This window comes from Vidua chalybeata, chromosome 18 (genome assembly GCF_026979565.1).
Source record: "Vidua chalybeata isolate OUT-0048 chromosome 18, bVidCha1 merged haplotype, whole genome shotgun sequence".
Lineage (NCBI taxonomy): Eukaryota > Metazoa > Chordata > Aves > Passeriformes > Viduidae > Vidua > Vidua chalybeata.
Genome location: NC_071547.1, coordinates 12888348 through 12913173, shown reverse-complemented (window position 1 = coordinate 12913173; position 24826 = coordinate 12888348). Strand labels below are relative to the sequence as shown.

The 24826-nt window shown below is 51.9% G+C and overlaps 2 protein-coding genes across 10 annotated transcripts in view; one reads left to right on the top strand and one right to left on the bottom strand.

Moving 5' to 3' along the window:
* The first annotated feature begins 159 nt into the window (after positions 1-159).
* Positions 160-22635, top strand: LOC128797204 (acyl-CoA dehydrogenase family member 11-like). Of its 6 annotated transcripts, XM_053959577.1 has the most exons (16): positions 160-182; positions 1810-2020; positions 5363-5595; positions 6205-6304; positions 7317-7434; positions 7822-7955; positions 8055-8213; positions 8873-8967; positions 9338-9437; positions 10393-10533; positions 10859-10951; positions 11323-11430; positions 17285-17456; positions 18159-18225; positions 18505-18644; positions 18933-20518. In XM_053959577.1, the coding sequence occupies exons 2-15, from the start codon at positions 1817-1819 to the stop codon at positions 18614-18616; spliced, it is 1836 nt and encodes a 611-aa protein (XP_053815552.1). In that variant the 5' UTR covers positions 160-182; positions 1810-1816; the 3' UTR covers positions 18617-18644; positions 18933-20518. The 6 variants fall into 6 exon arrangements, with proteins under 6 accessions (XP_053815552.1, XP_053815551.1, XP_053815550.1 ...); XM_053959576.1 differs by lacking the exons at positions 160-182; positions 18933-20518 and adding an exon at positions 22441-22635 and having other exon boundaries at positions 1665-2020; XM_053959575.1 differs by lacking the exon at positions 160-182 and having other exon boundaries at positions 1665-2020; positions 19299-20518.
* MTMR3 (myotubularin related protein 3) overlaps positions 22610-24826 on the bottom strand; it is a 74500-nt gene continuing 72283 nt past the window's right edge. For all 4 annotated transcript variants that reach the window (XM_053959569.1, XM_053959567.1, XM_053959566.1 and 1 more), the window contains one exon: positions 22610-24826. In XM_053959569.1, coding sequence (XP_053815544.1) covers positions 24655-24826 — 172 coding nt within the window. In that variant the 3' untranslated portion in view covers positions 22610-24654.

Here is a 24826-nt window from a genome sequence, read left to right as displayed (position 1 = left end):
TATCAGCAAATTAGTATTGAACAGGAAAAAACAAATCACATCCTCAGGAACCCACCGCACCCTGACACCCTCAGCCCTGAACCCCTCACTCTGCCCCTCGTGCCTGATGTTGGAAAGGTGAAGCAGCCATGGCGCCGAAGATGGGTTTTACTCCTTTTCTGGGGAGGTTCCTGGGGGGTTTGGTGAGTGGAAGCCCAGGCCCGGCCGGGGTGCACACGGGGCCGGTCCTGCCCCTCACACAGCAGCACCGCGAGGAAACCCTGAGGCCCAAGGGGGGCGGCGGGGCTGAGGCGCGGGAGCCGCGAGGCGCTGAGGGACCCCAGAGGCGCAGGGGAATGCCGAGAGGCGGGAGCGGCTCCCTGAGGTACGTGGGGTCCCCGAGGTGCGCGGAGCTCCCCTGAGGCGCTGGGAAGCGCTATGAGGCACGGGCGGACCTCCTGAGGCACTGAGGGGTCCCTCAGGTGCTCCGGGCCCCCTGAGGCGCCGAGGAGCCACGTAAAGAGCTCCCTGAGGAGCCACGTAAAGAGCTCCCTGAGGAGCCCCTGAAGGACAGTGGGGGGTCCTCCTGGGGCACGGGAGACCCTAGAGTGCTGAGGGTTTCCCTGAGTCGCGGTTTAGACCCGCCCCAGTCCGGCCGGGCGAGTCCCCTACCTGCGCCGCCCACCCTCGGCCACGGCGCCGCCGGAGCCCCGGGCGTGGGCGGTGCTGAGGGCAGGAGGCGGCCGGGGCGGCCCAACCCTTGAGGCGGAGACTTGACCCTGCCCTGCCCTGCCCTGCCCTGCCCCTGCCCCTGCCCCTGCCCCTGTTCGCGGCTTGTCGCCTCTCCCTGTTCGCGTGGCTATCCCTGCCCTTTGCTCTGCCCCTCTATCTGTCCCTGTCTCCGTCCCTGTCCCTCCCCATGTCCGTGTCTCTGTCCTTGCTTCTGTATCTGTTCCTGTCCCTATCCCTGCTGCCCTGTCCCAGGAATTCGGGCAGGACAAGGTCCTGCAAAAGCACAGCCATGGCACGGGCAGTAGTGTGGTATCATACTTGTTTAAATCACTTTATAGTAAAAGTATGGGTTTATTAGCAGCATATAACCCCAAAGGAGGTGCAGTTTTAAGTTACTCAAATCCACATTCTTAGAATACTCTGGTACTTTTCTAGGGAAAGGGAGACTTGGTATCATCCCAATTCAAAGGCATCAGGGACTTCACAAGGAGCAGAGAATTTTGGAGCCTTTGTCATAACTTAGGCAAGGAGGATGGGTTGTCTATTTCACTAGGGTATTATTTACAGAATAATCTGCCTAAACCATTTCTTCCCATCTCCAGGTAATTTGTTAGCTATCCTTCAGATAAGGAAACCTATTTTTTCCTTTTCATCTCCACTCCAAGCAATTCAGGGGGATGCTCGTGAGAGCACACCCCTCCCTTCCCAGTTCCCCCAGCTCTGGAAATGCCAGTCTGTCCAGTTATGATGGTTTGCCCAGCTGATAGGACAACAAACACACTTGTGTTTTTCCAGACCGTTTTCTGCTCTCTTACCCAAGACCTTTTCCCTAGTTCAGTTAACAACAGCTGCTGGAAAGCTCCTCCCTGAGGGAGGAGAGAATACCTCATTGGTTTTACTAGAATAATTTCACAACACACAAACAAACCAGGACTGGTGCTGCTGTTGGGAGAGGAAGGGTGTCTGCAAGTGAGAGCTGTAGGTGTCACCCCCAGGGCTTTGCTAGATCATGTTTGTCTGTCACTTGCCCTGGTGGAGATCCAGTGTCACCTGCAAGTTGTGGCAGGTGCAACCGGGTCACTTTCTGCCCTGGGGCAGGTGCCAAATGCTGAGTATTAAAGGAATCAACACGACCGTGGGGCAGGAGCAACAGGCCAGCATGAAGGAAAAACAAGTGTTAGAAGATTTGGAAATGCACCTTGCAAGGAGAGACACGGAGCCCCTCTTCCAAGAGCAGCCTGAGACTGGGAACCAGTACTTGGAAGACACTTTGCTTCAGAGTTACTTGAAAACACACCTTCCTCCCAAGGTCAGTTTGTGTTTCTGTGTGTACCCACCACGACTCTGCCGAGTCGCTGCTTCAGACGCTGATTTGAACATTTGTCTGAGCCTTTTTGTACCTTTGAGTGTTTAACTGGAGGGAATTTATCAGCATTCCTTAAAACTTCTTGTGTTTGAGGGCAGAGGTGGCAAACACTGCTAGGACACACACAGCAAGTGGCTCAGTGGGCTCCTGGGACTGGGCTGGGTGTTGCATCGCTGTTTTGGGATTGTCAGTGTGGGCATTTGTTGTCTGGTCATGTAGAGAAAGGAATTTCTGAGAGAGGAATCAGACTAAGATGCTTGCAAACTCTGCTTTGTCCTGCCACCTCTCTTTCTGGGGAAAGAGGGGTTTTAAGGAAAATTCCTAAGGACTAGGGCTGTTCTCAGCCAAGTACTCAAGAGGGTGGAAAGGCCCCTTGGGGCTTGCTTGCTCCCAGCACAGGTTGGTAGCATTTCATTTCTTCAGCCGGGAAAAGCTCTGTATGGATTTCAGGGGTGCAGATGGGGGTTGAGGTCCCAAGCTCTGGATATCTGTGCTGTGAGCTCCACTCCTACAGGAACCCCTGGGAGGAGGTGGCTCACCTCTCTGGCTGGCCTCTGCCATCACCCCAAGGGCCACAAGTGCTTCCTGCTTTTCAGGGAGCAGTTTTCATGGAGCCGAGTGTGACCTCTCCCCATGATTTATTCCAGCGGAAGCAATGCCACGACTTCTAAAGCCACCAGATGATCAGAGGGGTGGGGACCTGGCTTTCAGTGAGGCTCCCACTTCCCCTGCTTGCTCTCCAGGTCCGTGAGGCCTGGCAGACACAGAGTGGGAAGAGTGTGGTGGCAGTGCTGGGAGCTTGTCACAGCCATCCCAAAAGAGAGGAATGAGGCCTCCCTAAGCACCACCGTGGCCTTCTTGGCAGAAGAGAAGACAGGAAAGGAGGATGCCTTTGGGTAACCGTGTAGGTCCTGCTCCTAATCTGCACCTTCAGAAGAAGCAGGATTCAGGTCTCCCAGAGAATAAAAGGATCAGTACAACAAGGCTGCTTCTGCTCCTTCCCCAAACTGAGAAGAGCAGCTCCAAAATCTCCCAGGGAACCGGGAGCTGCACCCTCCTTTCGTTTCTGCACTCGGTCCCAGCGGGGCAGTGTTGCCTCACTGCTGGAAAGGAGAGCCCGGGCTGCTGCCTACAGCACTGACAGCCTGCTCTCCATGGGAACACCTTCCTCTCCAGGAAAGCGGCACCCCCTGAAGCTTTGGCTGTCCCACCGAAGCTGAAGGCTGATTCCTGTTGTGCTATTCTATGCCAAACACAGAAATTTTCTTGAAATGGCACAAAAATTTTCTTTCTCTGTTTGAAGGTGATTTAAGGAGAAGACCAAATGAAGCACCTGCTTTTTCTGGGTTGTTGTGAAGAGGGATCTGTCAGGCTTTGCTGCCCTGAAAAATACATCCTTTAATATAAAGGATATGTATTTGCTCTTCTAATCTGCATTAATTTGCATATTTCCCATATCTTTATGCTTGGGACATCGTAGGACAGACTAGGGTGAACGAGACCACCCAGCAGCCTCAGCCCTCACCCAAATGATTTTGTCCTCTCCACATCCCAGTGTTCATTCTGTGGAGCACCGAGGCTGCTCTCCGTGACATTCAGCAGTCCCAAGTGTAGGAGTTCTGATTTTGTTCCTTCATCTTGGAAATAAACAATTTTTTAAATTTGATAATTCAGTGGTTTATCAGGCAGTGTGTGGTCAGGGTATATGAGCTCCCAGTAAAGCAGCTGGGGAGTTTTAAGAAATATGGATGATGGTGAAGGGATTGTTGTACGAATTCCTTGTATGAACTCAGCCCAAGAGGTCTGCTTGTCAGACTCATGTTCTTCTGCCCACAAAAACCCACCAGGTAAACAGTTCAAAGAGTCTTGTGCTTCAGCAAAGTCCATGAACTTTGGATTCCTGGGTTATGCCTTGGAAACAACCTTCAAATTGTTGTCACGGCATGATAAAGATGGGAGGTGCACGCCCATGGCAGATCTGGGTGTGGCATGAGCTGGAGCAGCGGACAGACTCTCATGCATGGTTTTGGCTTGTTTTGTGATTTTTAACACTGTTTCACTGTTCTGCTGAAGGAAAACTGGCTGGTCTGAGCATGGAGACTTCCAGAGTGGCACCTGGAGAATGTGTGTTTGATCCTCATTACACACATGGAATGGCAGATGGAGAAGGGAATAAATCACACAGGGTGTAGATTAATGGAAGGTCAATACAGGGACAGGCAGGGAAAGGAAAAAGCCATGTTTGTATTTCATCAACAGGAAATTAACTGAGTTTATAATTGCACGATTTTGGGTGCAGCAGTTATGGCATTCACCTCCTTCATTATTTTATTGAGAAGGGAACGAGCATCTCTTGAGAGGCAGAGAACAGCAAAAAACATTCCTCTCATGGAAGCAAATCAGGTGATTCTTTGACCCCCAACACAGTCTTGGATGTATTTAGGCTGATGAGGTCCAACAGGGCTGGAGGTTGGGTCCTCCTTGCCTGATTTTAGTCATCTAATATTCAGGTTATTTACATCTGGTTAACTTCACTTGGCTTTGCTCACAGACATGGAAGAGAACTTGCAAAAGGCAATTCCTGTCACCCTGAAATAGGGATCTGAGGGGGTTAGAATTAACCAGTTCTCTGTGAGTGCTGGTTTCCCTCCATTAACTACGGACATGTTACTCCATCCAGGTCAGCCAAACCCAGCAGAAATGAGGGCACATGAATCCTTCAGGAAGGATCCTTCAGGGAGGATTCCTGGGTGCAGGGTGGGAATTTGAATCTAGACATGTTGTGAGCCAGGCTGAAGCTGAAGGCTGCCTCACCCCTCCTTTTCTAAACTGACAGGCAGGTAGCTGCTGAGCCCAGTGGAAGTTTTCCTGTACAGATGAAGGCATTCAGTTTTTGGCAGCCTTTTCCCTGGCATTCTTCTCCAGCAGTAAATCATGGAGCAGCTGAGGGACCTCTGGAGACTGTCTCTTCCAACCCCCCTGCTCATGTGCATCTGTGTCATTCTCAGCCTTGACACTAAAGTGCTTCTGTCTTTTGTGAAATGCAGACAGGCTGCCAAAAGTAACTTGAAAAAATGATTTTGAGGGACAAAAAAGAAAAAGTGACAGTGAAGCACAGCTGTGCCAGCAGAAGCTGAGGGGGCTGTCATGCTGTGTTATGGAATGCATGGAAGGGCCAAGTGGCAAGAGACCACTGGCACTGCAGGACAACATGGTCACTCCTCTGCCCTTCCAGCTGGGACTGAGGCTGAGATGTGCTGAAGGGCTCTCCTTGTTGCTTCACAGGTCCTGGAGGAGGTGCATCAGGACTTGGAGAGGTTTGGAAACCGCCTGCTGACCAAGATCCAACCTCTGAGCTGGGAATGTGAGCTGAACCCCCCCATGTTCCGGCAGTACAATGCTTGGGGGCAGCGTGTGGATCACATCCACACCTGCTCGGCGTGGAGGAGAATGAAGGAGATTTCAGCAGAAGAAGGGCTGATTGCTGAGGCCTATGAGAAAAGATACTCCAACTGGAGGTAACTGGGGGAAATTGGGAGGAAGACTCAGTGCCTTCCTGATTATTCTTAGCAAGGTTTATTCAGCGTTTTGCAGGTCTGAGCTGGTTGTGTAAGCAGTAGCAGATGCTGCACGGACACCAGCACACCTCCCACTGTCCCCAGCAGCTCTGTCTGTCCACTGCAATGTTCCACCTCACCAATGATATGCCATAACTAATGGCCCACACTTGATCATAATATTCTTTGATGTCACCTTCCTGATTCTGGGGCCTGGCAGTTCCCTGCACCATTCCAGCTTTGTGTGTGTTAGTTGTAATGCAGCTAAAGATGTGGGATTTCACTTGCAGGTGTTTTGTATTCCAGACCATGAAGACAGACTCACATTTCTTATTGTTAAAAACTGCACAAGCTGCCCTGGTGCTGGCTGTCCCACTGGGACTGAGAAACTCTGCTGCTCCCCTTCACTCTTCCTGGCTGGAACAGTTTTTGCCCTCTCAGAAATAAGTGGCCTGATCCTCACCCATTCTGACTGTAATTTTTCCTGTCTTCCCAGTCGAGATATTTTATCCTCGTGCTGTTGCACTGCTGTGTAACCCATCTGTTTTCCCTCTGTCTCTCCCTCTCCAGCCGCCTGTACCAGGCTGTCAAACTGTACTTGTTCTCAAGCTCCTCTGGAGGTTTCAGCTGTCCACTGGCCATGACTGATGGGGCAGCCAAAGTCATTGAGGTATGAGCTTGGCTGGTCCCCGAGGGCACAGCCCACGTCCGGACGCTGCAGGTTAGAGGCAGGAGCATCAGCCAAGGATGGAGGAGCACTGATCCATCTGCTTCTGGGCACAGCCCTTCCTTGCTCTGTGACTCAGCTGTGTCTCCCACTGCCTTTCTCCGTGAGGTGCAAAGTCTTTGTGCCCACGCCAACTTTTATTTTCACTGACAGCATTGTGTTCAGTAAGGCCTTTGCTGCACATGGCACCTGTGGCACTGCGGGTAGCTGGAAAGGTGTCCCAAGTGGAAGTGTCCAAGGCCAGGTTGGATACGGCTTAGAGCAACCTGGGATAGTAGAAGGTGTCTCTGCCCATGGCAGGGGGTGACACTGGATGAGCTTTAAGACCCCTTGCAACCCAAATTCTGTTTTTCTGTGATCCTATGAATATATTTTTACTACAAGACAATTTATTTTCCCATATTTGTGTGGAGTGGCAGTTAGATATAATAGGCTAGATCCATACCTGATGTAAATTCACCAAACCACCAAGACTTTACCAATTGGAATGTTTGGGTCTGGATCTTAGTGACCCCCTTTGCGTTGCCTCAGTGGCTCTGTAGGAATCAAATATCCCTTAGGTAGCCAACCCTGGGCATTTAATTCACCAAAACTTAAAGCAGCACAAGGCAGTTCCCTCTTCCCTGCAGCTCTCTGGGTGCTGGTTACATCCAGTGTACATGAACCTGGCACATGGTTGTTTGAGACCTCTCTCTCCAGAAATCCAAGGGGATAGGGATGCTTAGCACTCTGTGTTGTAACACAGGTCTGCACCTTCTGTCTGCACAGTGCTGCAGCAGCTGGTGGGAGCTGCGCTGGCTCACAGGCTCTCAGCAGCACCGGCAGATCCTCTGCAGTGCAGGACACCCACCTGGCTTCCAGACTGGCCTGTCTGAACCACACCAGTTAAGGCAACTGTATAATGTCAACTATTGTGTTATGATCATCTCAGTTTATTTTCTCTCCCCTCAAACAGTCACTGGGTATTCCTGGATCTCTGAAAAACGCTTTTGATCGTCTGACATCCCGTGACCCTGAGAAGTTCTGGACCTCTGGCCAGTGGATGACGGAGCGAAGGGGTGGCTCAGATGTTGGTATGTGCTGTGCGGTGGGAACAGATGTGGCAGTGTGAACTGAACACAAAGGATGCGGGGAACCTAAAAAGCCAGGGAGCTGTTTTAGGACTTCAGCAGAAGTCATCCAAATCCTCTGCACAGCTCTGCTTTTTAACCAACAAAAGACCCAATCTCTGTCCTCTTCTGCACACAGAGCCCTTTGTGTTCTTGGCTGAGGTAACTCCTAAAGAACTGGATTATATAAACTGCATTTCTTATCAAGGGTCAGTGAAAGAGATTAACAGCTCACCCATGCTCCATCTTCATAGCAAGAAGTGCCTTAAAGGAGCTGCTGCTTAGGGTAAAATCAGCATTGATTGACACAGAAGTTCCTATAAGACCAGGAAATTTTCTCCTCTTTTTCAGCAAACGGCACCCAGACTGTGGCCAGGAAGCAGCCAGATGGCACCTATCGTCTGTATGGATTTAAGTGGTTCACATCAGCAGCTGATTCTGATATGGCATTAACCCTAGCCAGGATAGCAGATGCTGAAGGACAGGTAAACCAGTTTTGCTGGATGGGGATCCAGGGGAAGGAGCAGGGGCATTCTTTTTCTTCCTTTTGCATTGTAATAAAATCCTCTCTGTGTGCCTTGCAGTGTACTCAGGGCTCCAGAGGTCTGTCCCTGTTCTTCCTGAGGGTTCGGGATGAGGAGGGGAAGCTGAACAATATCCAGGTGCAAAGGCTGAAGGACAAGCTGGGCACGAGGCAGATGGCAACAGCAGAGCTGTGGCTGCAAGGAGCCAGAGCAGAGCTGGTGTGTAAGAGCTCCCCTGCCCTGGGGACTGGTCTGCCCTGGCATGGCACTCACTCCTGGGGGTTTCAGCAGAGATCCCAACTGAAAAACTTCCTCTCTTCCACCTCTGTGGCTTGACTGTCCAATCACAAAACGATTCACTGATGGGGCTCTGTGTGGGGTAGAGCTGAGAAGAGTTCAGGAAAAGATGTGAGAAAAGACAACAACAAAAAAAATTTTAGGCTGGTCATTTCTCTAATCCTGGTTCCTGGGCCAGCAGAGGGACAGTTTGTGTAGTGTGCAGGTAGGAGCAAGCAGCAGGGACCAGAATTGATCATGCTGACACAGTCTCCAAAAGCTGCTTCTCTGGTCACAGAAACAGAATCCCAGGATAGGATGGGTTGGAAGGGACCCTAAAGCTCACCTCATTCCGCCCTTGCCATGGGCAGGGACACCTTCCACCAGACCAGGTTGCTCCGAGTCCCATCCAACCTGGCCTGGGACGCTTCCAGGGATGGGGCAGCCACATCACACCACAGACTTGGCTAAAATGAGACCAATGTATTTTAAAGCAAGCAGGTCTCTGAGTACCTGGGGGCAGACAGGGACAGAGTGGACAGCCCATGTCCATCCCTATCCAAGGCGTGTGAAAGGCTCCCATCAGCCTTTGTTCCTTGCAGATCTCTGCAGAAGGCCGTGGAGTGGCCGCCATCTCCAACATGCTGAACATCACTCGGATCCACAATGTCATTGGGGCAGTGGCTTCCATGAGAAGGTAAAGGCAGCACAGATCCCCTCAGGGCTGAAGAAGCAGCTGGTCAGGACAAGGGGACTTTGCAGTGCTCGGCATTGAGCCCAGTGTCCCCTTTGAGGGACAGGCCTGGAGCCAGCAGTCCTGGAGGAGTGTGACCTGTGGGTGGGTGACCTGTACAGGACCTGTACAGACCTGTACAGCTGAGCAGGGTTCTTATGGTGGAGGGGACTGGAAGGGAATGCTCAGAAGTGAGGCCTGGCAAACACAGTGTGGGAAGAATGTGGTGGCAGTGCTGGGAGCTTGTCACAGCCATCCCAAAAGAGAGGAATGAGACTTCCCTAAGCACCAGTTGCTGGTGTAACTGTTCCCTGTGTGTGTTCCCATCCCCCAGGATGATCAGTCTGAGCAGGGACTATGCCTGCAAGCGCGTGGCCTTTGGGAAGCTCCTCAAGAACCATCCCCTGCACATGCAGACGATAGCCCGGATGGAGGTGAGGTTTTTGGGAGCCAAGCTGGACCTGTTGGGAAGGAAAGAGGGCAGAGATCTTGTGCTGTTAGTGAGCACTGCCAGCCTGCCTGCAGTCAGATTTAGGAGGCCATTCCTGCTAAAGCAAGGTGGATGCAGCAAGGGAATTGTTTTACTCTAGTGGGATTTGATCTGATAACAGACCTAACTCCTCTGCTGGACTTCAGGTTATTCTAAACAATTACCTGGGAGTTTCCCTGAGAGAAAGAAGTGCCCTTACTATGATAAGCCATGACCTCTGAAGTTGAGTGTTTGCCTCAGAATCCAGGCCTGACACCACAGTCACCTGACTCTTCTCCAAGACTGGTATGGACTCATCCAACTTCCCTGGGAGATCTTGCACCAGGAGATGGGCTGTAAACAGTATTTAAAATTCTCTTGCAAGGTGAGGGAAGGTGGTAAACATCTGTCAAACATGACTTCAGGCTCCAGCATCTCATCGACCTTTCAAAGGGGTCAGAACTTCCCCTTTGAAAGATAGGGCAGATCCTACATTGTCCCACAACACACAGCTCTGTACCCTGATGCATCCCAAATCAAAACTTGCCAGGGAAGTAAGCTGCCCAGGAAGAAATCTGTCACAGACTTTGCAGCTCCAGGTGCTCAGAGGTTGACCATCATCTCACATCCCTTATCTTTTGAAAATGCTTGGATTTGGTGCCTGGATACCTTTTAGGAGCTTTGTTAAGGCTCAAGTAGGCCTGATGAAATGCATTGCCCCTTTACTGCATCACCGTGTCCAAGAGTGGCAGAGAACCTTTAATATTCCATACTTTGTGCCTTGGCTGCTCAGAATCTCTGAAGCTGTGGGTCTGAGCAGGCAGGGGTGGCATTTTACCCTGGAGGCAATCTCATGCATGGAGCCCTGGAGTCAGCAGAGTCCAAGACCCCTGCCAGTGATCCCTGTCCTCTGCTCACAGGTACAGGTGAGAGGGGCATTTCTGCTGCTTATGGAGATTGTTCACCTGCTGGGCCTGGCTGAAACCAACCTGGCGAGTGAGCAGGACCAGCTGCTGCTGAGGCTTCTCATCCCAGTGGCCAAACTGTACACAGGGAAGCAGGTATGGAACAGATTGATTAGCCCAGAGTGTGGAATGTTGGCAGCCACAGAGGTGGGAAGAGGAGTGAGTGACACAGCAGTGAGAGCAGGGGATACCTGCAGGCCCTGCAGCAGTTCCTGCTCTGGAGCCTGCTGCTTCTGCAGGTCCTCTCCCAGTGTCACTCAGACTTCATTCTCATCTGCTCCTCTTGCAGGTGACAACCAACTTGTCTCAGGAGATGAGCAGGACCCAGTCAGCCCATCCCAGCAGGAGCTGCTGTGTGGTGTGGGAGGTTGGATTTTCCCCTCAGGCACTATGGATCATGCCAACTCTCTGCATTTTGCAGGCTTCTGCTGTGGCTGTTGAGGCGATGGAGAGTTTTGGGGGCCAAGGTTACATGGAGGACACAGGCTTGCCAGTCATACTCCGGGATACTCTGGTAAGAGGGTGGCAGGAGAAGGTCCTGTGTGCCACCAAGTCCCCTGCACAGCCCTCTGGTTCTCTGCTAAAGACACACTCAAGGGAGAACACAGCCCTCCCAGGCTCACTCCAGGTGTTGCAGCTCTTCCCTCACTGCCTTCCTGCTGAGCCCAGTCACCCCCAGGAAAGGACAGGATGTGTTCCTGGTGCTGAGGCTGTTCCCTAGCACAGCAATGGAGCTGAGCTTCACTGCTCCCTTCCACTTGTTGTGAAACAAGACATCTCTGGAGATATCCTTGGTATCCCTTACTTCTGCCCTGTGTCTGTTCCCTCACACTCCCCTTCTTTGCTGCAGTCACTGCAAAGGCTCCCTCATGCTCTTCCACACAGGTGCTGTCCATATGGGAGGGAACAACAAATATCCTGTCCCTGGATGTGCTGCGATCCCTCACCAAGAGCCAAGGGCAGGTGATGGCTGTGTTCCTGTCCACAGTGCAGGTGAGGCCACAGCTGCAGCCCTGCTCAGCCTGATCCACCCACCTTGGCAGAGCCTTCTTTGGGGTTTGTGCTCCTGGCTGAGGCTGGCAGGGGATAGGCCAAAACTGAAAGCTTTAGACAAGTATTCCAACAATTGGAATTGTGTCTTACAATTCTGCTCCTTAAATAGCTCTTCCAAAAGCAGGATGCAGGCAGTGGTAATCCTGGGATCTTTGTGCGCTTTCAGCTCAGCGGTGGGGAGCTTGGCACTGTCAAGAGTTCCTCAACACAGGTACCAAAATAAGTGTATTTTTAACGTGACTCACCTTCCTGAATACAAAATAATTTTGTGGGTTTGTTTCTTAACTGGAAAATCACCACAAGACTGCTGAATATCGAACCTCACTAGGGCTATCTACTGCATTATGGCTTTCTATTTTTATTCCCTGAAAAGATGGAAAGAGCCAAAGGAATTCCATTTCTGCCTCTATGGATTTGCTATTCTCTGGCTCTTCTTTTAAAGCTGCTCAGGTGACAGGAGTTCAAAGCAGCTCAGAGTTTTCATGAAGGAGCATCTCCTGGCTTGGTCCATCCCAAAAAGGGGACAGGAGACAGAATCAGAGGGTGTTGTCTCTGAGGTGACATTATTAATCCAGACACAGCAATCCAGATCTTGTTAGTCCAGGCACAGCAAGGGAATCCTGGGCATCTGGAGTGCTGGATTTAGTTGTGTGTAGACTTCACATTCCCACCCAGACCCCGTGAGAAGGGAAGGGTCTGGGACACTGCTCTCCTGCAGCACTGGAGACTGGACAGAGCTTTCCAGAGCCTGAGTAGTTCTCACAATGGCTGCAGTTGGCAACTTGTGTCCCATCTCACCCCTGCAGTTCAGCTGTGCTCTGTACACAGCAGCTCTCTGACCTCCAGGGGTGAGGGTCCCCTTGCCATCCTCTCAGACAATTTTTGAGAAGGGAGAAATAGCTCAAACGATTTGGCCACCAAACAAGAAGCCAGATCTTCTCAGGAGCAGGACTGAGCACATCTGCTGGGGGCAAATCCAGTTGTTGGCAAACAGCTGCTTAGGCTGACACTGCAGGTAGTGGATGGGAAAATAAAAGAGCTGTGGGTAGGCTTTAAAATAATTTGGAAAGAAGCAGCCTCCACAGTCTTACACTGAACACCCCACAGAGGTGCTGTGCTGCACCCTGGAGCAGCTCCGTGGTGCAGCTGGGAGGGCCCCTCCAGGTGCTCAGCAACTGGATAATCAGGGAAGAATTAGGGAGCACAGCGCCGTGAATGCAGAGCAGGGACCTGCAGAGTACTGAGATTCATTAATTAACGAGCTCCTCAGTGCTCCCATCAGTCATGCTGTGGGTGAGGCTGGGGGAGGGGTGTGAGTGCTGGCTTCAAGGTCTCCAAATTCCAGTAATGCCACTGCCTTTCCTGTCCATGTCACACTGAGGATGCCGCATGTCCAGGGAGAGGGGCTGGGTCGGGCTCAGCAGTGTGGATGTTCCAGTTCTGATTAGAACCAGACGTGGCTAGTTTAAGCTTTTCCTTTATGCCTTGGGCAGCAGCGTGCTGGAAAGGCAGTCTGGGAGGGATTTCTGTCTGCAGAGTATTGTAAAATGCAGACGAACCCACTGTGAAGAAATGCTGATGTCCAACTCCACTTCAGAAGGCTGAATGATTTCTTTATTATAACTATGCTAGAATACATTAATATACTATATAAAGGAAGATACTAAAACTACAAACCTACTTGTTCTAACTACCATATCTGACTCACTACCAACTGGTGACCCTGTTCTTGAGAGTCCAGACACAAGTGGATTGGATTGGCCACCAGGCTCAAACAATCCTCACTAGAATCCAATCAAGCAATCACCGCAGGTAAACAATTCTCCAAACACATTCCACATGAGAAAAACAAGGAGCAGAAATAGAAATTGTTTTCTCTTTCTTCTCTCTGTGCACCTCTATGAAAAATCCTGAGAGAGAGAGAGAGAAATATGCTTGCCACAGCAGAATTCTGCAGGAATGTGCTTGAGTTTCTATACCAGAATCGGGTTTTCACTCACAGGTGATAAACAACAACTTTCTGAGCTCCAGGTGTCCAAATTCTTTCAGTCTGTGAGTCTGGTTCATTTTGAAACATCCCTCCCAATCCTGTCTACTGAGGAAATAATTTAACCCATCGTAAAGGGGTTTTTACTGCTCCAATCCATTTCCTTTTTATTGATGCACACAAACCGAGTACAATTTATTTTATGTTTGTCCATCAAGGTTCTCAGTGTGCAGGACTTGTGCCCATTGTCAGAGACTTTACAGAAAGCACCATTAGTACGTGTACAGCTCTTGGCTCTCTGAAGGTCATTTCAAGGGTAACTCCAGGTTTTGCTTCTCCTCTATCAGATGTCTCTACTGATGGTGAGATGCCCAGTGTGGCTGGGGCTGTGATCAGGAGCAGGAATCAAGAGTTATAATTATCCTCACAGAAGGGGAAATACAGAGAACTTCCCCATCCTTGCACAGTGTGACTATGAGAAGCTGAATTTTTAGGGTTTTTAATACACAGGTGAGTTTTGTGACAAACCACCTTGTCTAGAGGTTATGAGTCTGGAAATCCTGGGGAGAAGAATGAGTGTGAGAGACAGGGATGGAATAATTGAATGGTTTGGGTTGGAAGGGACCAAAAAACAACTTCCACTATCCCATATTGCTCCAAGCCCTGGTCAGGGCAGCACAAGTTCCAGGTGGTGGCAGGTTGGGTCCGGGACACATCCTGCACTGTCTGGAATTTCAGGAGGCGGCCACAAACTCAGGTCCACAGGCCTCTGAACACAAACACCGGCCCTTTTCCCTGCGAAACAAAACTCACCACCCCAGGTTCCTGATGTCAGATTGCAGGGTGTGCTTGGGACTGGCCTTGGACATTTCCAAGGATCCAGGGGCAGACACAGCTGCTCTGGGCACCCTGTGCCAGGGCCTGCCCACCCTGCCAGGGAACAATTCCCTCCCTATATCCCATCCATCCCTGCCCTCTGCCACTGGGATTCCCTGTGTCCTGTCCCTCCATCCCTTGTCCCCAGTCCCTCTCCAGCTCACCTGGAGCCCCTTTAGGCCCTGCGAGGGGCTCTGAGCTCTCCCTGGAGCCTTCTCCTCTCCAGGTGAGCACCCCCAGCTTTCCCAGGCTGGCTCCAGAGCAGAGGGGCTCCAGCCCTTGGAGCAGCTCTGTGGCCTCCTCTGGCCTGGCTCCAGCAGCTCCAGGTCCTTCCTGTGCTGGCCCCAGGGCTGGGGCAGCACTGCAGGTGGGGTCTCACCTGAGCAGGTCAGAGGGGCAGAATCCCCCCCTCTTCTGCTGCCCATGGTTTGGGATCAGTCCAGGACACATCCTGTCTTCCAGTTCTGCTGTGGTGAGAATTTCAGGTGGATACTGCGCAGGGCCAGTCAGTTTGTGTTGTACTAAAATTTTATTAGCTGGAATTTTGAGCCAGTGTACTTTCAAATTCAATTACAATCTGAAAAGTGTCTCTAAAATAGCTCAGGGCAGTTAGTTGATTGTTGCATTTGAGTCACTTTTCAGGTGAAATTTGGGCACATTCCAGGACAGGGTCTCAGCACCAGCCCTGCATGTGTCATGCAAGGCTCAGAATCAACTCTTGCCTCAAGAATTTCTGTGTATGGCTGTAATTCAGGCTGTAACTCAGGCTGTAAATCAGCTCTGCAATCTCAGACATATGACAGTGTTTTCAGGTCCTTTTCAGACCACAACCCCAATTTTCAGGCAGCAGGAAACAAATTGAGGTTATTGATGTGGGGCCGTGTGTTCGCTCCAAGCATTGACACAAAATTGTGCTTTTAGCCCTGTTTGGGATGTTCGTCCTGTCACTGTATTTTTAGATACTCATGATTAATCTTTTAAGTAAAAACCACTCTGACCACATTGCTTAGGAGCCAGTGAGAGCAAACAAACATAGCAGCATCTTAAAATTCTTCCATGAAAACAGATGGAATCAGAACTATTGGAGCTCTGAAGCTCCTTTGATGATCCTTTCAGGCAGTAAGGGGTGGTGGGGCAGTGATGCTGTGTGTGCCTCCTCCCAGAGCTGGAGCAGAGCAACCAGGAGAGAACAGGAGCTGCTCCTGTCTTGAGCATTGCCTGGGAGCAGCTCCCAGCCTCTCCATCCCAAGTGCAAGAGAGAGCATGGAAAAACCTTCCAGGAGATCCAGGGTTTTGGTTAGGAAAGGAATAAGTGAAATTGGAACAAAAAAAAAGTGTAATTTATTGGTGAGCAAAGAAAATACAAGGTCTTTTTTATCCCTTAAGGATAAATGATGCTTTTACATTCCTGACCCATATTTCCAGGTGTTCAAATCCTCCAGCTGTGGCAGTACGTCTGTGTCCCAGCCACAAGTAGCACGTGTTGTCCCCGTGCTCGGCTGGTGCCATGCTGGCTCCCACCCAAACTGGGAATTGATGCCTTTGGGATCTGTGATCCTCATTAGCAACAACCTCCGAGCTACTTCAGAACACCTCGTTAGTATTCCATGGGCTTGGAGGTTTATGGGCTTTATGTTGGTGCTAGATTTGTTCTTGTTTTTGACCAGCACATGCTGGGGGTGTTTCTGCCCCTGGAGCCCAGAACAGCAGCACTGGGAAGTGTGGAAGTGTGGAAGTCTGAGGTCTGAGCAGTCAGAGAACAAGAGCAAACCTGGGCTCAGCCCAGCCCAGATGGATTTTCTGGTCCAGTAAGAGGAGCTGTGGCACTGAAAGCCTGAGAAACATAAAAAATTCCTTCTGTGTAGCTGTTGCTCACAGGCTTCAGTCTCGTCTGCAGGTTATTGATGGAGCTAATTAATGAACAGCACCTCCCACCATGCTGTGCTGCTCACATCCAGCCTTTGGGGATGCTCTCCAAGCTGATCCCTCAGTCCTGCTGCAGGGAGAGGGGTTGGAGTGAGGAAAGATGGGACCACAGCCCACAGGGCAGGGCCAGCCCCAAAGACAGATGGTGTCCCATCCTTCCTAACAGGGGATAACACAGGAGACACAGATGAACGGTGTGAAATGCCATGCCCAAAGAACAACAACTCCAGACTATCGGCACAGTATCCTGGTGCTTTCACAAGGGATTTGGGATGTGGCAGAACAGAAGCTCAGCTCAGCCAGGGGAAATTTCAGGCAGTGCTGCTGGCACAGTTAAATGCACAATCTTAATCAGAATCACAAAATCCTTTGGGTTGGAAAAGCCCTCTGGGATCAAGTCCAGCCATTCCCCAGCACTGCCAAGGCCACCACTTACCCATGTCCTCAAGTGCCGCATCCACGTGGCCTTTACATCTCTCCAGGGATGGGGACTCCAGCACTGCCACCCTTTCAGTGAAGAAATTTTCCCTAATATACAACTTGAACCTCTCCCAGTGGAGCTTGAAGCCATTTCCTTTTATCCTGGGGCCTTTCCCACTGACACAATTTGCAGAGGAAAACTCCTTTAAAGGTGAATTTTCCTGCCTGGACACAGCTTGAGCATATTTGTGCAAGTAATAATATAACCCTGGGAGAATTAGACCTGATACAGGTATAGAGTTAGAGAGAACTGGGGATGAAAGCTGGTCCCCACATGCAGCTGGGAAGCCAGAATGGAAACAGCAACATGCTGACTCTGGTCACAGGGAATTCTCCCTCCCCAGGGCAAGGCTGGGAGCTTCCTTTTGGGCACATCCCCTTCCCTGGCTGCTCCCCCTGTGCCAGTGGCACTCACCTGGATCTGAGTTTGTTGTCAGCAGCTGGGTGGGCCCAGGGGCCCAGCAGCCCTTTCCCTGGCACAAGACAAATACACTGGAATTTTTCCTGTGGTTGTTCTCTCTGCAGAAAAAGCTGGAGCTGGCTTCAGGCACTGAGGAACTGTCCCCGGCTGTGCAGCGGGCACGGGAAGCCATCGGGAGCCTCCGCCAGTTCATGGCAGCTGCGGGCTCAGAGCAGGCACTGACCATGGAGCTGGCAGCCAGGGACTTCTCCTACAGCCTGGCACGGATCTACACAGGCAGGGCAGCCACAGGAACCATAGAACCATGGGATGGGCTGGGTGGGAAGGGACCTCAAAGCTCATCCAGTGCCACCCCTGCCGTGGGCAGGGACCTGTCCCAGGCTGCTCTAGCCCTGTCCAACCTGACCTTGGACACTTCCAAGGATCCAGGGGCAGCCACAGCTGCTCTGGGCACCCTGTCCCAGGGCCTGCCCACCTTCCCAGGGAACAATTCCTTCCCAATATCCCATCCATCCCTGCCTATGGCAGTGGGAAGCCATTCCCTGTGTCCTGTCCCTCCATCCCTTGTCCCCAGTCCCTCTCCAGCTCACCTGGAGCCCCTTTAGGCCCTGCAAGGAGCTCTGAGCTCTCCCTGGAGCCTTCTCCTCTCCAGGTGGGCACCCCCAGCTCTCCCAGCCTGGCTCCAGAGCAGAGGGACTCCAGCCCTTGGAGGAACTCTGTGGCCTCCTTTGGCCTGGCTCCAGCAGCTGCAGGTTCCTGTGCTGATGGATTTCAGACCAGGAAAGGGCTGGGAATCAGCCATAGACACCTGATCCACACCTGGGTCAAGGGTGGAGTTCTAAAGCTCAGTCCCCACCTTTCGTGCTGAAGCAGCTCAGCCTTCAAGCACTGCTGAGGAGTACCCACCCTCCTTTTTTCCTGAGCCCTGGGCTGTTCTGGCAGGAGCCTGGGAATGCTGACACTCCTACTTCCCCGCAGGAGCTCTCTTAATGGAACACGCGGCTCGGCCGGACGCTTCCTGCACAGATGTCTGCGCTGCCCTGAGGTAAGCACAGCCCTGTCCACCCTGAGTGTTCTGGATGATTCCATGGGCAGTGTCAGAGGCTTTGGTTTGCCTCCGGAGTGATCCAAGCCCTGGCCATGGCCAGACCCACGAGCACAGCTGGGAACAAGCAGCGGCTGCTCTCAGCCCCGGGGCTTTTCCCTGCTCGGGCGAGCTCCGTTCCCGCACCGATGGGCGGGATCCCACCAGGGCACGGCTCGGGTTGGCACCAGCGCTGTACGTGTGGCAGGACTGGCACAGCCCAGCCCTCTCTCCATCCAGGTGGTGCAACCAGGAGCTGTGTCCGGTGGCCGTGGAGTCAGGGAGGGGCAGCTACGGGGGCGGGGCAGCGCTCCAAGACAGCGCCCTGGTGTTCGAGAACAGCCGGCTGTGAGCGCCCGCAGCCCCGGCACGGACACGAGGTGGGTTGCAATCCAAAAAATCCCCCAAATCCTCAGGTACCTGCAAATTCCAGATGTAGTGGAATGTCCCGTTTCACAAAGAGCCAGACCAGATCCTTTAGGAGTGTCCCCCACCTGCCCCGGGCTGAAATCCACGGCTTTGAGGTTTCCTAATGCAGACACAGCCCTGAGAGTCACTCCAAGGCGCTGGAATGTTCTCACAGTGCTTTAGGCAAAGCCCCAGTGATAAAATCCAGGCAAGAGCTGGAAGCGGCAGCTCTTCAAGTGTCAACACTCTTCTTTCTTCAGAAAACCAACCGAAATCAAACTGAAAGTTATCTGAAGCTGACTAAATACAGAAAGCCACCATTTTTCCCTGTTCACTTTCCTGCTTTCCAGTGCTGACCACAGACGGCCCCTCCTGGGTGGGGTTTGCTCCAGGGGCAGCCCTTTCCACCCACTGTGGCTGTGAACATTGACCTCCTCAGGAACTGCTGCTTTCTGAAGAAAAAAGGGATTTTTATTCTCTCTGGCCTCCAGAAAGCTTATTACTTCCCTATGCATGTGTCCTAATGATGCTGCAATCCATCCTGACATAAATTCTACACAGGTTTTGGACTCAAATCCAGTAACTCTCCACCTAAGCACTGTCTGTGGGCTTCTCCTTCCCCATAGCCCATCAGTCGACCTGCTTGGTATTGCCCTGCTGGCTACAAGTTTTTAATTAAGAAGTTGTTAATAGAAGAAGAAAGGCACTAATAGACTGAAGACAGCTGGAATTTATAGCTGGGAAATGCTACAGCAGCCAGACACTGAGTGGGAAGAGGGGGAAGGAGCTGTGTGCTGAGATTGGAGTTGTCCAGAGTTTCAAACATGGCAGAGCCAGGAGGACACAAAGGGTGGCTCTGGGGAGCTGCAGAGTGGAGCAATCCCAACAGGACACAGCAAGGGAGGCTCCATGGGCTCCCTGTGTCCTGGCACGAGGATCACAGGCTGAGCCAAGCAGTTTCCCTGAAATCACCCAAATGCCATGAAGCAGCAGCAAAGGGCTTCTGTTGTCTGTGCATTGCAGAGAATAAAGAACATTTGGGTTTGGAAAATCTCCTACATCATAGAATCATGGAATCATGGAGTGGGTTGGGATAGAAGGGATCTTAAAGCCCATCCAATGCTACCCTCTGCCATGGGCAGAGACACCTTCAACTGTCCAACCTTCCAAGCCCTGTCCAGCCTGGCCTTGGGCACTGCCAGGGATCCAGGGGCAGCCACAGCTGCTCTGGGCACCCTGTGCCAGGGCTGCCCACCCTGCCAGGGAACAATTCCTGCCCAATATTCCATCCACCCCTACCCTCTGGAAGCCATTCCCAGTGTCCTGGCACCAGGACTCTGTCCCTGCAATTTGGTGTCAGAGATCTCACAGGGGTCAGTGCACAGGAGCTGCTGTGCCCAGTAAATCTCACGAGAATGGGAAAGTGAGGGAGCAACGCAGGGCTCTGAGTGACCACGGCAGAATATCCACCCCCAGCTGTGCCCGTGGGTCCAACAGCAGCAGATGGATGTGACCCAGGAGGGAAAGGCCATGTGCTGGAAGTGTTTGCAGAGCTGATCAACACCTGGGATCCCCTGCTCTCCCTAAGGGCTCATCTCCAACTGCTGCCAATCCAGGCTTCCCGTTTTTCCAGCCTATTTTACATTTCTGAACACCAGGATTAATTTTTCCTCATACATGAGCTGTAATTTGCCTAAAAATAAGCCCCTCAAACTGGGAGCTCTGCAGATTCACCAACTCAGAGAACAAGGGACTCTGAATTCATCACTGTGTAGGAAAACGACGAATTTATTAAGATCTAAGTATTCACTCTGAGGCTACAGCAGAATAAAGACTGTTTCACACATGAAGGTCTGACATTTCCAGTGCTGCTGAACAGCTCTGTCCTCAGAGCTTGGCATGGTTTCAAATATTTCATGTGCTTCAAATAAGTAATTGAGCCTTCAGATGTCATTTTAATATAAATCCCACCCAAAAAGAGGACAATCAAACCCATCACCTGCTGCCACTGCAAGGCCTGAAAATAATTTTGTGACAGATTTGTTAAATAATAAAGTCAGACTTTAGCAGCATTTATAAAATGTCAAAGTCCAAAGAACAGTGAGCTGAAATCCCAAAATGCAACACTGGGAGCTGTGGCAGCTGCACTGCGGGAAGAGATGGACAGCTCCAAGGCCTGGGGAGCACCAGGGCCAGTCCTGCAGAGCTGCCCTTTGCTCAGTGCTGACTCCAAACCTCGTCCTGGGTAATTCCAGGACACCCTGTTCGATAGGCCCTGAATCTGCTCAGCTTCCTGCACATGGTTATTGCCCTTTGCAGCCTCCCAACACCTCAGAACCTCTCCCAGGGCAGGCTTCCTTCCACTCCTACAGCCTTTCCCAAGTAGCGGAGCAGTTCCCAAACACTTCCTTCCCTGGCAGAGCCGTTGGTTTCCATCCTGCACCTGCCACCGCCAGCGCCCTCACCTGTGCCCAGCTGTGAGAACTGAGCCCTCCCAGGGTGAGACCGCTCCCACCCAGTGACTCCAGTGCCACCTCCCTCTGCCCTGTCAGGGAGGAGGGGCACCTGGGATGAGAGGGGCCCTCAGCTCCCAGTGATTCCTGACGCTGTTTGAGATCCGACTCAGGAGGTTGTTCCACAGCCCGGGGGCAGCACTGAAGCCGCCTATCGCGACAGCAGCCGGTATCCTGACAGGCTCACGGGCTGTCCGGGAGCTGGGACAAAGGAGAGAGGGAAGGAGGCTCCTTAGGAAGAATTGATCACGGGGAAATGAGCTTTGACACCTTCAGCCGTGTCCTCTGGCAGAGCTGCTGCCCCTGGTAGGAACCCTTCTGCACCTTGGGGAAGCTCAGAACTCTGATCCCTCTGCCGGGGCAGAGACCCACACTCGGCATTTCCCAGATCAAAAACTTCCCGGCAGCGCTGTGCCCGGGGCTCTTAACATCTGCAGCACAACGAGCTCCTGAGAAAGCACTCAGGAGAAATAAAAGTTCTAGGAAATCCCATTGTGAGGTTTAACCCTTCGCACGTTCCTTGCACCACCAAACGTGATTCCTGCTTCTTTTCTGCTCCAGATCCCATCAGCGTCTCTACCCCAACCTGGTTCAATTTGATTTAATGAACAGCATCAAATCAAAGGATTTGATTTAATGAACAGCATCAAATCAAAGGTCTTGTGATGACACATGTCTGGCCCCACACCCCTCACGGCTGCTCAGACCCCCAAGAATTCAGGGCAAATCCTCAAATATGTAAGAGACTAAATAAATGATGGTGGGGGGCCTGAGGGGACAGGACTGTGCACAGCTGGAATGAGCTGGCAGTGCTTGGAAAATGGGAATAATCCTTGTGCAGGACAATCATCAGTTGAGTTTTCCACCTTCTGGGACAAAGAAATCTTAAACCTGAGTGAGTTTGGTTTGTTCTCAAAGAGCCACAGCTCCACCATCCAGCATCAGGATAAGGTAGGTGTAAGTGGGAATGGAGCTTCCACTGCCAAACTCCACCGAAAGCAGGGGGAATTCCCTGGAGATCCAGGCTGCTCCTACATTTGGGTAACATCACCAGACTGAAATACCATGGTTGGTCAAGGGGAAAAACACGCTATGGAGGGAGCTGAGACTCTGGCACCTTCCTCCGTCCCAGGAAAACCATGCTGGTTGTGCAAACAGAACCTGGCAGGGTGTGTGCATTGTGTGCTTCCCCCTTCCTGGGACTTCTGCACCAGGAAAACCAAGCCTACGATTTCATTTTTTCTCTTAAGTTTAGGAGTGACAGTTTGTTGTTCCTTGGAAAGACACAGCGTGGAACAGAAAGCCAAGGGCAGCAGCTGCAGTCTCCTTTTCCAAGGCCTTGGTGTTCCTGCTGAGCCTCCAATACATCCCCTCTGAGGGACAGGGAAGAAAAATAAAAAATTAGGAAGTGTGTTAGCAAATGCTCCCATGCAAAAGTCTAAACTTTATTCACTTTTATTATTTATATATTTAACAATTCTAAAGTATTTACTTCTCGCTTTTGACAAAAATGAAAAATATAGGAGCACTTTACTCTCTTGCGGAGAGAAGGGTTATTTCTGTACACAGCTACAGAGAGACGGCTTCCTCCTTTACATACAAAGAAAAAATAATATTAATAAAAAAAGTGCTTCATCGATCCAAAAAAGCCTAAAGAGCTGCAAGCTTTTATTCACACTATACATCCCAGCCCCGGCCCGGAGTGGACCCTCTTGGCACATGTGGAGGCTCCGGCTGATTCTGCACCCCAAGGTTGAGGTGTCCCCCCACCCCACCCCGGCCCTGCCACCTGCCCCTTGCCACCCCGGGAGGAGCCAGACATTCCCTCATCCCGCTCTGCATGGAACAGCGATGCCTGTGCCTCTCTTCCAGCCCCCACTGCTGGGTTAGGAACAGATCCTAAACGTGCCTTGGCTGGAAACCCCATCCTTCACTTCACGTCCAGTGTCTCTTCCTCTAGACCTGTGCCAGGGAGATCCCAAGATGCTCCGTCCATTCCCAGACCCCTTTCCCACAAGGACGCAGCCTCCTCCTTCCTGGACATTCACGCCAGCACACAGATCCTGGCAGGGTGGGATGGGCACAGTCCAACCACCTCGGCGTCTCCCCTGAGACCCACTGAGCTCTGCCAGATGGTTTCTCCACGTGACCCTCCCTTTGGATGATGTGATTGTGACATTCCAGGGAAGGGAAATGCTCAAATTTCCCAAGGTTTCTTGGATTTTGAGCTGTTGTATCTAGAACTCTCAAATACTCCAGCAAGATTCTTGGGAATACCATAGAGAATTTGGGATTTTGCCTAGGGACTGCACTGTGAGCAGGATCTACTCTTCCTCCTTGCTGGATTGCACTAAGCAGGATCTATGGGAAAGGAAAAGGATGAGCACCTACCAGTTGGTTACAAATGGATATTTGGGAATTTTACCCTTCAGTGAGGTGAGTCTGATTGGGACAGAAGGAGGAAGGGGAATCTGTAATCTATTTTGGATTGTTTTAAGCTCCTCAGGCAGCTTTTTCCTATCTGGAGTACACTGAACACAGCCTGGGAAAGGAGGAGCATCCCAGGAGGGTGCCCAGCACCAGCGCAATCCACAAAGGCCGAGCCCCGCGGGTCCCGGCCGCCTTCTGTCAGTTTGGATCGTCCAGTAAAGTGCGAGTGACCAGCCAGGACCTGACCATGGCAATGCTCTGCTCCCAGAGGGACTCACACGGCTGGGGCAAGGACAAGGCAGAGGTCTGCTCCTGTCCTTGTTGGATTGAAGCAGGAATTGCATGGTCAGACGCCTGGCAAGGCCTGGTGTGACGCCTGGCTTGGCTCTCACCAACAGCACGTGCATTCCTGAGCCAGCATTCCAGGTGTTCCCGCTGCGAGGGCTCAGACCTCACGGATTGTGTGTGCAGGTACAGAGCCGCCAGTGCAGGAACCTGACTGAGATCCCCTCAGGCAGCCACTGTGAGAACAGAGAGGGGAAAAGGTCTCTGGGGAAGGAGATTCCCACCTCTTCTAGCAGCAACAGGTTCCCAAACAGCAGTTTCGGGTTTGGAATAACAGGAGTGATTGAAAGCACTGGAGGCTGCAGCTATTCAGGCTCTGCACTCCGGCCGGTCCCGCTCCCTCTGCTCCCGCTCCCCAAAATCCTCGGTCTGTAGCAGTTCCGCAGTGGGACAGATAAATACCCACAGGGATCCTGGCTCTCACCAGCTCCCCCCACCTCCAGGACCCTCCCGCAAACAAACAGATATATTATTATATACACACACACGCACGCGCGGGGACACGGACACACAGGACAGGCAGGAAAGGGGGAAGAGCTGGACAAGGAGAATCCCAGAGTCCAGCGGCACATCCTCGAGGTCAGTCCCGCCGAGCAGCGCCCCACGTGCAGCCTCCCGGCCTCGGCCCTGGGATCCGCGTGTCCGTGGGGAAGGGTCGGCTCGGCTGCTCCCCCGCCTCTCCCAGGCCAGGAATTCAGTTGGACGTGGCAGTGATGGGCTTGTCCAGTTCGAGGTCCAGGCTGGAGCTGCCAGGGTGGAGGCTGCTGTAGCAGGATTTGCAGACTCTGCTGGGCTCGAAGAGCTGCTGGCTGGGAACGGGCACCTTCTGGTTACAGCAACTGGAGCAGAACACGTTGCCACAATTC

What these genes read in the sequence shown, in the direction of transcription:
- LOC128797204 (XM_053959576.1), top strand. Translation starts at nt 1,721, where the DNA reads ATGTTTGTCTGTCACTTGCCCTGGTGGAGATCCAGTGTCACCTGCAAG. An exon ending in GCAGTGGCTTCCATGAGAAG is followed by an intron (nt 8,968 to 9,337) that starts GTAAAGGCAGCA and finishes CCCATCCCCCAG; the next exon opens with GATGATCAGTCTGAGCAGGG. An exon ending in TGTTCCTGTCCACAGTGCAG is followed by an intron (nt 11,431 to 17,284) that starts GTGAGGCCACAG and finishes TTCTCTCTGCAG; the next exon opens with AAAAAGCTGGAGCTGGCTTC.